The 12,425-nt window shown below is 42.5% G+C and overlaps 1 protein-coding gene across 8 annotated transcripts in view; it reads right to left on the bottom strand.

The window, feature by feature from the left end:
- Positions 1–12,425, bottom strand: part of DLGAP1 (DLG associated protein 1) — a 407,137-nt gene that overhangs the window by 23,583 nt on the left and 371,129 nt on the right. For all 8 annotated transcript variants that reach the window (XM_058041385.1, XM_058041393.1, XM_058041401.1 and 5 more), the window contains 2 exons: positions 6,687–7,060; positions 3,359–3,450 (listed from right to left, as the gene is read on the bottom strand). In XM_058041385.1, coding sequence (XP_057897368.1) covers positions 3,359–3,450; positions 6,687–7,060 — 466 coding nt within the window. The remainder of the gene's footprint in view (positions 1–3,358; positions 3,451–6,686; positions 7,061–12,425) is intronic.

The raw sequence follows: 12,425 nt of genomic DNA, 5'->3' as shown, positions 1-12,425 counted from the left end.
GCTATTTCAAATTATTCCACTTTATACCATTATCAAGAGGTGTACTTTGTGTATCTTGTGGTAAGACATACTTTTGTGCATCAAGATATGGGGGCACCTTCCTTGGTGCCCCAGAAACCAGAGAAGAGGAAGAACGACCATCTGTCTACTGCAGTCTCCTATGGCAGTGTTCTTCCTCCAGAAACTACCATTGTTTCAGTATTCAAAGATTCTTGTGATGGCAAATCAGGTACAATTAACAGCTGATGGTACATGTAGAAGGATGAGTGAGACCATTTTGGAGGTGAGAATGTAATGGGAGGAGATCTTGGGGCAGGCAAGATAAATTGCAAGAGAGACTAAAACTGATTACAGAGCCATGGGACTGAAAACTCCTTGTTCAAGAAGAATGCATGCTAATTGTTATTGGCAGAATAAATTATTTCTTTTTTTTCTGCTTCAGTAGAACTGGTTGACTTTTAACAACTCAATTAGCTTCTCTAAGTGAGGAGGGTGGTCCCTTGAGGTCAAGAAGAAGTTACATGTAGAAAGAAAGGACAAGCAGAAATGGACAGAAATTGAAGTACCCTGAGATTGCATGCTTGAGTTTCATTAGGTACAATTTTCAAAACTGCCCTGGAAGGAAAAAGGGAACAACATTTTGGTTAGAGTTTTGTCAGCATCATGGGGAAGGTCAGGTGAGAGATAAAAGATTAACAGCAGTAAGATCATGAGGCTGAAAAAAATGTGTACCAATTTCTCTCCAAGAGAATGACCAGACAGAGTTAATCTATAAATACTAGAAATCACAAAGCTGCTGTTAGGGAATGGGTCTGAAAAATATTATTGAGAACCAGCAGCATAAAAACTGAGGATAAGATAAACAGCAGCAACGGATCCAGTCATAATGTGGTCAGGTAGCAGGAAGCACATTTATCCTTTGAGCAGTACAAGAGGAGGAGGAGGAGGATTGAGGCATTTGTCTTGGCAGGAGGCCCATGAGAAAGTGAAGGGCCAATGAAAGGTCTGAGGCAAGATGGAAGACTGAAGAGAGAGGGCTGTCCTGTGAAGATGCTCTGTTTTTGAATTACTTAGGCCAAGAAATGGAGGCAAACCACTTTGCTTACCTGGTCCAAACACAGAAGAAGGAATATTTAAAAGGACATGAGGAGGTAAGACTCCCTAGTGTGAGAATCACAATTGTATGAGGTGAGGGAAAGGGGAAGGAAAGAGCAGGAAGCCAAGAAGAAAACTGAAAGTTGTGGTAGGCTTTTGGTGCATTAGGCAAAGAGCTTTATTGTTTTGTAACAGTGTAATTAATAGCTTAGACTGTCAAGGAAACATGATCAATTTACTGTATTGATCCTTCCTGCTGTGTCATTCTTCTCATTTTACATGTATTTAGTATTTCTGGAATATTTTTAATGACATTAATTTCTTAAAGATTCAGCTAAAAGGGGCTTTTCTTAGGCTTTGCAGATGTTATGGTGCAGGAACAGTGAAGAATGTACTGTATTTACAATTCTATTCCTGTAACAGATAATCAATACATTGTGCTCTGCTGTGTTATGGGAAAAAAAAAAAAAAAAAAAAAGGAGTATGAGTGCCCAGCTGTGATGATAAGCCCTTTGTGTCTTGAGTGCACTCATTTTCTAAGGATTAGGGGCTGTCCTTTATCAGGCAGTTCACTTCTGAAAGTCCATGATAGATTGCTGCTTTCCCCTCTGCTCCAAACAGCAGCAACCTCAACTTTATCAGCAAGGAAACCCCCAAACACTGCTGTCAGTAAGTAATGCAGAAATATTGCTTTCTCAGGGCAGACTCTCACAGGCAAATCTTACCTTTTTCTCTAGAGCAATAAAAACTGCTGTAGAAAGAGGACTTTGGATGTAAGGTATTTACAAACAGCCATTTCTTTCTCTCTTTCTTTGCAGGGAGGGGGAGGGTTGGGCTTTTGGGGTAGTTATTTCCTTTGTGCCCAGGCTGAAATGAAATGGTCCTTCAGCATCCATTCTAATGTGCTCATTTATCTAGTGCTGGAAGAGTTGAGGGTAAATGGGACTAAGGTCTAACACATAAAGAAATGTTTGCCAGCAAGAGATGTTTTAGCAGGTTAATGAGGAACTTGGTAACAGCCTAGCAGGGTCATTGCAAAATCACATTTCTTTTTGCTGAAATCACTTTAGTCTTTTAAAACCACAGGAAAATGCTTTGCTTTGCTTTGCTTTGCAGGGAGATTTGGTTGAATTGAAAATGGTGTGGAGACACCTGCTATTTTTGAGTATTTTTAGCATATGTAGGAAAAAATGGTGTGAAAATGGACATCTCCACTGGCTCCTGCAGTCAGCAGGCCAGAAGGGAAGGGGAAAGGGCCTGAATTTTGTCTGCTCAGATTTGCTGCACCCAGTTTTTTTCTGGAGAAATTACAAGGATAACTTCTCTCACTGACAAATCATACTGTACCAAGGTTTTGCCTGTGACACAGGAGGTACTGAGAGTTATCCAGCATTCAAACGTCACACTGTGCCCAAGTGGCCTGAGAAAAGAGAAGCAAGACTTCTGTGGGTGCTTGGAGTCACAGCAACACTGGGCAGGCCTGCACACTCAAAGGCAAGGGGAGAGTCTGGCTTTTCTTCAGCAACTGAGTCCAGTTTTGGGAAGGAAATAAGCTTTGCACTTGTGGCCATGCACTCAAAAATTTTATGTGTCCCAAGTGTTATGCTGCCCTGCAATGTACCTGCAAGTTTGTCATCAGAAAAGAAACATGACCCTTTAAGACAGCTGCTCTAGTTTATTTTCTCTTTTTATTTTTTTTTCCTTGGAGGATATTTGTTTACTAACTCAGGATATACTGCAGATTGCAGGGAGAACAGAGTTTTACAGGCTTGCTTTGTAATATCAACAATTTTTTTGCAAGGGAGCAATTGTAATGCAGAGATGTCTGGGTGAGATACCTGAGTAAAAGCATTCAGTTTGGCTCTGCCACTGCACTGCCACATATGGCTGAAATTATTCTGCTGAAAAACAAGTAAACTTTTCCTCATCAGTTCTATGCTGCTGCAGCCATCCCAATACAAACTGCAACACTGCAACACTGTCCACTGTTTAGGTAGATTTTCTGGGGAAAAAGAGATTATTAAAAGTATATGAGACCTCAAAATATGTGGCACTTCTCTTGCATTTTTTTCACTGGTCCTGAAAAATCTTCTCTGAAAAACAAGAGCTACAACAATTATAAGACTCAGCTTTTCAGCTGGGTGATCTAACAATTCATCCAGGAAGCAGGTTTACGTGGTCATGTGTGCAGGAACTAGGGCTCTTAAAAATTAGTTGTGGCATAATTATTTACTTTAGAAAAACAGTATTAACTTTTACTCACCACTTCTCTTCCTCTACTTGAACTCCTATGGACTGGAACTTACTGGTTGCTTTATTATCACCTGGTATGGTGGATTCTTCAGCACCATCAACCTTTAAAAAACCCCAAAACATGACAGGCAATTAGAATGTATTTTAGCAGAGGTATCAGCTGGCTACTTGCAGTTTCTATGCACCTTAACTACTGAGTGTCTGCACACAGAGCTTGTACCATGAGCTCCTTCATCTAATCAGTTTCTCTGTGGTGTGCTCTTTTCTGATGTTATTAGTGAATATTCATTATTCTTAATTTATAAAGCATTTCTGTAAGACAACATCCAGCCTGCAACATGCACATGGATTTTATCTGGTATTTTATGGAGGCTGGATGTTCACATTTGTTAGAGCACATCTCTGAGCAGCTGTAACTCCAGGTATTGTGCCTCAACATTTGATTTTACCTTCTATCTGTTTGTGCATGTGTATGTGAACTCATATCAAAATCAGGTGTTTATTTTGTTTAAATGTGAGTGCCTCAAATCAGAGCACTGCAGAGGAAAGATGTTAAGAAAGCAGATATGAGTCTTAGATTCATTTCCTTTACTGCTTCATCTTGCAAACAGGTGGTTCCCAGGAGCACAGGCTGGAACTTAATGCCACATCTCCAGCTCCAGCTCCATGAGGAGAGTTGTGCCAACAGTATAAAGTTAAAATTTAACCACAGATGTGTCTTTTAACAAAATCACAATATTCTGGGTCCAATCAGTGTAGCTGTTAATTCCCAATGCTATATATCATATGGACAGTCATGCAAGAAAAACATTTTGCAGCAGACAGAATTTTTGGGCCATAGCAGTGTTGTGAAGTGACCTGTAGCCTCAAACTGACCATGGGTGTGCAAAATATCCAGCTCTACTGGCTGTTCCACCAGCAACTTCTTGTTGAGAGCCACTTGACCAACCTGTGCAGGAAAAGTGCTCATAAGCTGTTCTGTGAGGTGAAGTGCTTCCTTGATACTGGGGCTCTGGGAGTTAAATACACCTTAAATCCTGTAACTGACAGAGTGAAGCAACCTTTTGATGGAAGGGCTTTTCTTTGCTTGACTTTGCTTGTTTGCTCAGCAGATTTACAGCAAAGGCTTGCAGTGTCCTAAGAGTGACTGACGGGTGTAGAGGACACACATGGAGGTTCACCAGAAGTGCACACTGGGTTTGTTTGGCAGAGGAGGAAGAAAACCAACAATATACCTGTGGCTATTGCAGCTTGTGCTGCTCTACAGAGACAGGTTGAACTATCATCAAGGTGTATACTTGGTCTGAGCTCAGACTAAGCCTGGACCAGGCTCCCTTTACTCAGTGAAGAGAGACTGACTACTGCCAGTCAGAGGGCTGACAGTGCACCGACCTCTTTTAGGGCAGTTGTTTGTAAGAGAAGTAATTTCTGGCATCAACACCTACCTTAAGGTATTTCTACTCCCACACTACCCCTTCAGCTGCACCAGCATGACTGCTTGTGCAACGATGCTGCAAAATGGATCAGACAGCAGACTAGTGAAGTCAGTTTCTTTTATCTGTGAATCCTGTCTGACTTTAAAAAGCTCATTGATGTGCACAGCTGTGAGGGTGGCACCACACACAGGCAGGAATCCTGTAAGGCTGCATCACTGCTGAGGGTTTCACTTCACGTCATCCCAGCTTCAGGTGGTTTGTACCACATCTTCATGGGTTTGTACACAAAGCCTGCCTCGGCACACTCTCACGTACCACCCCCGATCTCATTATTATTTCATGTGGTTACACTGGTCATCTGTAAACTTCAAAGTTTAAGAGGGAGATTGTCAAAGGCTTGAAGAGCATATGGAGCTCTGTTTTCTTCAGATCTCAGGAAACTGAGGCCTCTATACCTTTCAAAAGCAGCATTTGTTACTTGCAACACTACTTTAAGAAGAGATAGCAGGGAGATGGTCTCTTAAGAACCGTGATTTACATTACCATTAGGATCAATTAGGCTTCTGCAAACATGGAAATTATTTTCTTGTACCCATTTGTGGGGTCTTTGCTAAGATGTCTTGGTTTTTTGGATTGGTGAAATAAGGGATTACAATAATATAATGGTATTTTAGTCTTGGCTGGGAATGAGAATACATAACAGAGGAGTTTTCCTCTATCCCTGTCCCACCTGGATCTTTCCTCTGTGTTTAACACTGAACATCAGCCCTTCTTTCAGAATATACCCAAAAGAAACAGCTGTGAAGCAGTAAAAGTCTACAACAAAGGCAGTGAACTGAACCCACAGGCAATAGTTATTACTGCGCTTCCAAGAAGAATTGAGAGAAAAGTCACAGCTTCTCCAGCAGCTATCCCTGGGATGGCCATACTTCAGCACAGCATCTCTCATCTATCTCATCAGGGTGATGCAGAGACTTCATGGTAAATTCTTAGACTTTACTAATCAGATAAGCCTGTCCAGGCACAGAGTGCTGTGCTTACAACCACCTTCTGCAAGAAAAAAAATATTTGTGTCTTCCTGTGAAGGCTGATAAGCTGTGGATTGCTATTCTATTTGCTCAAGATTCATCTCCTGTCAAAACTTGTGTTGATTCTCAGTTGATTTTAAGTTCAAGCACTTTGTTACAAAAGCTAATTCTGCAAACAGACAGTTGGGAGTCCTATGCACATCTTTTTTTTTGGGGGGGGCTGGGGAGTAGGGGGTGGAAAAGATAAATTAAGAAAGCTGATTACACAAGACTAGTTTATTTACTCTTGTTCTTTCTGTAAACATGAATGAACTTTAGCAGGGTTAGTTTTCTTCTTTCATTCCACTAGGGGTAACAAAATGTAATTTTCTTTAACAAGGGCAAATCAGAAGGAACTTATCTTCTGTTCCTGAGGCTGAGATAGGAACAATGCTGCCTCATTCAAGTGGCTACCAGTCATTATGAAATGCATGAATAAGCAGCAACAATTAATTCAGTGAGGCTGGATGAAAATATTTTTTTGGTGGTAGTGTAATGTAAATCATTGTTTTACACATTCCCTTTCAATGATTTAATTCATGCCTTTCTGACCCCCGCTGTGTTATGATTCATAGATTAGTGCTCATGTGTGTAATTTAACAGAGCTGAATAACAAGCAGCACAGAGACTCAAACAAATGCTTGCATCTGATGTATTTATGATAAATTAGGAAAACATCATTAGTACCATGCAGAATGATTATGCTGGTGCAAGTTCTACATAGGTACCTGTCAGGACAGGAAGAAAAATATACAAAACATTGTATAATTAGCAGTAAAACAGATGTAGGAATCCAAAACAATGGCAAGCATATAATGCATGACATGTACTGTACCTGTATTCCAATAGATAAGCATCTGTTTTTCTTGAAGAGGTCCTTCTTCCTGTCTTCTACTGCAACAGTGGCAATGGTTGTGGTGGTGGTGACAGTGGCAGTATTGTTCCCTACATGTTGGCTTGCAGGGCCGTGGATCTGCGCATTGGCAGCTTCAATAGCAGCTGTCAGTGCCTTCATACTGTCCAGGCTCTCCGTGGAGTTGCTAAGTCCAGACTGGCTGATGATATCTCCCCTCTGTCCATGCCCATCCATGTAGGCATCTTGGGCAGACTCCGTGCTGCTCTGGGCTGTGATGGAAATAAAGGGTTTGGTGGTGGTTCTCGGTGGGACCGGAGGCGGCGTCTTCTTGTAGGTGGTAATGCAGGATGACACTGGGAAAAACACAGCAGAGTTCTTGTTTTATTGATGCTGAAAAAATGGGGAAAATGGGCGCAAATGTGATCTCAAAGCATCAATAAGCATGGACAGAGCAGAGGTGAGGAGGAGGCTGTTAGCCAAAGAGCCCCCAAAAGTCCGTCTAAGTGCCAATAGTAATGCCCTGCTTAGCAGCGTCTTCCATTCCTCCTATGTGGGCAGCAGAATGGCTAGCAGGGCAAACTGGGAGAGAAAGTATCTATTTGCCAAGTTCCTCCTTAGTCTTTTTAGGACTGCTTTGCTCTATATATTTTCTACCAACTGTTCTAAGTCCCATGGGAACAAGACCTTCCACAAAAACGTTTGCTCTGCTTATGGCTCCCAAACAAGATTCACAAGGATGCTGAGTCTCCAACCACTTATCTCAGCTAAACTGTACTTCAACCAGTTTTATTGCAATTGTTTTCTGCCTCTCTACCCTGTCCTACTATATGCAGAATTTCAAGGCACATTTTTCTGATGAGAGAGAGATTCTCAAATCCTCCTTTATCAAAGTTTGTTAACACTCACCGTGCTTGGACTTGTGTATTTCTTTCTATAAAATGCCTCACTTGCTGCACAGACTTCTCAAATACTTTGAAATGCTTTGTAAGTTATTGAGGACATATTTAAAAGAACATTTTGCCATGCCTAATTTCTCACCATAAATAAAACATCAATTCTGGAAAAAAATTTGCTCGATTTTACACACAGGGAGTTAGTTTAATGTAGTCAATGGCTAAAACCTGTCAGTAAAGTGTAAGTATAAATGTATGCAATAACAAAGACTTTAATAAAAGTTCATATTTTGAAGGCCACACTCTCTTTGTAAGTGCTGCTATGTGAAGTTATAAGCTTGAGGTTCCCAGGTTAAACTACTGTTCTATATATACAGAACTACATACAGAAAGAACTATATGGAGATTAAAACATCTTGCTTTAAGGGTTAGTTGGCAGCTCTGCATTACTGAAGTCCTGGAATGCTTTCAAGGGAGGAAAGAAAGCCCATTAAGAACAAAAAACAACCATGATATGCTCTATTTTTTAACAAAATAAAATGCAGGCATGAACCTGTGCAAAGTTCAGACACAGACTTGTTAACATAAATTCTTATTAACAGTAATCATATGGCAAGAAATGATTCATCAGATCATTTTAACTGGCAGACGTCTATGCCACCCACATAAAAGGTAACTCTGCTACAGCTGTTCTGCTCTCTGTTTGCACTGTACCTGCTTGTTGAGCCAGAAGCTATTATGGTATTAATTTGACTAGCTCACATCCATATGCCTCATATCTCCCCATAGCTGTAGGAATAGTTACAGTGTGAAAGGTGTTTCCAGGGCATGAAATCACACAGGATTTTTTTAAAGACTCTAGAAAAGTTTCTGATAACATGTCTGAACCCATGTTAAACATGTTGAATACTAATGGAAAAAAAAAGTGTTTCAGGTAGTGAGGGTTTTGAAACTATGATTCACTTCTGAAGAATCAAACTGAAACCATGGCATCTCTGAGAGAAGAGATGTCTAAAAATGGACTTGTCAAATTTTAACTCTGGGGAAGTGAATAGTTAATAGAGTTAAAGATGTTATAAAGTGCTCATGACAAGGTCAATACCTGGAACTAACAGAAAGGATGACAGTTTTACAAAGGGGATTATAAATGTTTTGCTGTTTGTCACTGGTTTTGGTTCTGCCACAAAGCATCTGTTGTGACAGCAAATGCAGGTAAACCAGCTGCTGTTGCTGCAGCACAGTCATGTAATCCAGGACTCATGGAGAATTGTGGAGTCGGGATACCCCAGAAATATTCCTGGTGGTTCATTGTTAGGAGAATGTTCTCTGAGTTGTGGAAATGCAAACTGAAATTCAGCACAGAGGAATTCAAAGCACACACACACATGCATATATCCAGGTAACACTTTGGGAAGTTGCTGCCAAACTTGTCAAATGGAGGTTCATGAGCAATGCCACTTTGCAATTCAGCAAAGTATAAATTGTACCATTTAAAATATGCTGGAAGGTTACTGGGGAACTTCTGGGGACGTGCCAGCACCTTCAGTACATCCCAGCATGGCACATAAGTATCATTTTTTTTACACAGCAGAGAGGAAAATGATAATGAAGCACACTTGAAAAGGCGTCTTAGGTAGGACAGAGAGCATCAGAACCAAAGAGCAAGCCTTAACAAGACAGGTCCCCCCATCACTGGGCATCCTGCACTAGAAAGAAAGTCAACAGCAGCTGTCTATTGACAGCTACCATGTTCTCTGGACACAGCAGTACAAATACAGAATTGCCTGATTAAGTTGTCTTTCATTCTGTTGGTAAATGTACTCAATGAGGAGTATAATCCACACCGCCATGAAAGATGTTTGCACTCAGCTAATTAAATCTGAAGTTATTCTTAAGAGGGGGAGAGGACTGACAAGTCACATGGTGAAATTGTAAAGAGAAATAGCAAAACGTTCTTTTAGCAAGTCAAAACAAATCCTCGGTTTCCTGGAGTCATGCAGCACATACTGTACAGCTCCAGAGAAGCAGAGTGTGCAAGTCATAAAAGAACCCCAGGCACTTCATTACTGGAAATGATGTAAGCTCCTGCCTCTCCTCTGCAGAAACGACACAAAAACAATGCCGGGGCCGCCGCCGCCGCTCTCGGAGGCAGCTGCCCCCAATGCTGGAGCTGGCCGAGCTGCTGAGGCACTGCAAGGAAAGTCCTGGGTCTGGCCGGGCCCTCCGAGCCGCTGAGGCACGGCAATGACAGCCTTGGGGATGGCCGGGCCATCTGAGCTGCTGAGGCACGGCAATGAAAGCCTTGGGGCTGGCTGGGCCCTCCGTACTGCTGAGGCACTGCAAGGAAAGCCCTGGGTCTGGCCGGGCCCTCCGAGCTGCTGAGGCATGGCAATGACAGCCTTGGGGATGGCTGGGCCATCTGAGCCGCTGAGGCACAGCAAGGAGAGCCTTGGGGATGGCCGGGCCCTCCGAGCTACTGAGGCACTGCAACGGAAGCCTTGGGGATGGCCGGGCCATCCGAGCTGCTGGGGCACTGCAATGAAAGCCTTGGAGCTCACCGAGTCCTCTGAGCCGCTGAGGCACGGCAATGGAAGCCTTGGGGATCGCCGGGCCCTCCGAGCTGCTGAGGTACAGCAGTGAAAGCCTTTAGAGGCAGCAGCTCTTCTTCGTGCTCGCTCAAGTACCAGGCAACCTGTGTCAGCAACCTGAAGCATCTGCAGCTCTTCAAGTGGCCACGGTATTTTGAATGCTAAGCTGCCCAAAAAACAAAACAAGTCCTCCCCCAAAAAATTGTCAGAAGGCTGGCGCTGGCCTTGTGCAGCCAGGAGAGCCTGAGCATTCAGTCGGTGCAGGGAGAGCAGGCCTGCTCCCCTGCACTCATCTCTCCAGCTCTCCTGTGGCAGGAGGACCCCGGGGGAGAGCACGAGAGGACCACAGGACACGTGAAAAATTTGGAGAAATCCTCACTTCACACACAGGGAACTTGCTAAGTATGAAAGCTTGTTTAATTCACACAAGGAAGTGAATTTAAAGAGCCGTATAAATTCCCTGATAAATATGTTCTTGGACACAGATCAAGGAGTGAAGTTCTGTACGGAAACTGATCTGACTGGAGAGTCAAGTCAAAGTAATCTTGTGAATCATTAAAATTGTTTAGATATGGAGTTAATCAGAAATCTCTTGTTCTGAATAGTAAAAGAACCTCAGTTTGACACAACATAGACTAGTTTCCACGGTTTTTTCCAGAGAGCAGCTGAAGCAGGTACACATTCCTCTCCTAGGGCATATGCAAGGTTTAATCCAGAAACTAGTTAAGTCATGCACAAGAATCTTCAGACAGCCAGACCACTTTGAATCAGGCTCACTGTTTCCAGTGCATCAGTCCTCCAAGTTATGCTCTCCTTTTCCTTTTGATCTTTACCCTATTTCTGTGTATTGCCTTCAGGTTACAGTTTAATCCCAAATACCTAGTGAAAAAAAACACTTTCTCCATATTAAAAAAAAAAAGAAAAAAGAAGAAGCCACGGTTTTTGTCTTCCTAGCCAGTATTTCCAAACAACTAGCTCATGAGACAGGAATTTGGAACAGGGAGTGTCAACCACCCAGTTCAGAAGGAAGTCTAATGATAAAAAAAATAATCCCAGATTGCATAATAATAAGGGCTTGAATTTGAATGTTTCATTGTACTTCAGTTGTTTAAACATGCTCACTAGGGGAGATGAGCCCTCAGGAATAAACATCAGCATGCAAACACAAATTTTTAGCTGAGTGAATGGGTGCTCAGGAGAACTCCAACACAGATTAGTATTTGTGAAGGGATCAAATTCATGCAGTGCTTTGAACAGTTCAGGTGATGAGACACATAAGTAATATCTTTCTAACTTGGTAGTCCTACGTAAACTTGATTCACAAGAATAAATGAATGCACAAATTCAAGTAAAATAATAGTGTTTCTTCTGAGAAAAAGCACGAACCCCACATTTTGAAAGGAGCAACAAAGGACACAACTTTCTCAGCACAAGAAAGATGTGGACCTGTTGGAGTGGGTCCAGGGGAGGGCCATGGAGATGATAATTGGTTGAAGCACCTCTCCTGTGAAGGCAGGCTCAGAGAGCTGAGGATGTTTAGCCTGGAGAGGCCTTCCAGTATCTTAAGAAGGAGGGAGAGGGATTTTTTGTATGAGCAGATAGTGACAGGAAAAGGGCAGTGGTTTTAAATTGAAAGAGGGCAGGGTTAAATCAGATGCTAAGCAGAATTGACTCCAAGGGTGGTGAGGCACTGGAGGTTGCCCAGAGAACGTACGGATAAGCCACCGCTGGAAGTGCTCAAGGCTGGGCTGGATGGGACCCTGAGTAACCTGGCCTAGTGAGTGGGGTACCTGCCCATGGCACAGGGATTGGAACAAGATGATCTTTAAGGTCAGTTTCAAACCAAACCATTCTGAGTCAATGATTCTAACTCGCACACAACTAAGTATGAGGGTAAAAAGCAGGAGTTCTTCCATGCTGCACAGATGGACCTCAGTCTTCTGATTTACTGTCTGTTAAATGGGTGTGTTAACAGTGGTGCCCTTGCACCCCACACAACTGCCCCACACAAAACACAGATATAGGCAGATCTCAGCAGACCCAAGCTTCAGTACTGCAGCTTCTGGGTTTAGAGGGGCAGCGCTTGATTTGGCTTGTTGGACTCAAACCATACACACATTTCCTTATATTTTTGAGATTTGGGGGGGAATGCTTGAAAGTGGGGTTTCAGATCCTGTATTGTTATTTTTACATCCAAAAAATCGGTATGAAAAGGGAGCATGCATTATCTTAATAAA

The sequence above is a fragment of the Melospiza georgiana genome, chromosome 1, assembly GCF_028018845.1.
Source record: "Melospiza georgiana isolate bMelGeo1 chromosome 1, bMelGeo1.pri, whole genome shotgun sequence".
In the NCBI taxonomy this organism is placed as follows: domain Eukaryota; kingdom Metazoa; phylum Chordata; class Aves; order Passeriformes; family Passerellidae; genus Melospiza; species Melospiza georgiana.
Note: the sequence above shows the minus strand (reverse complement) of the source record. Positions and strands in the feature narration are given on the sequence as shown.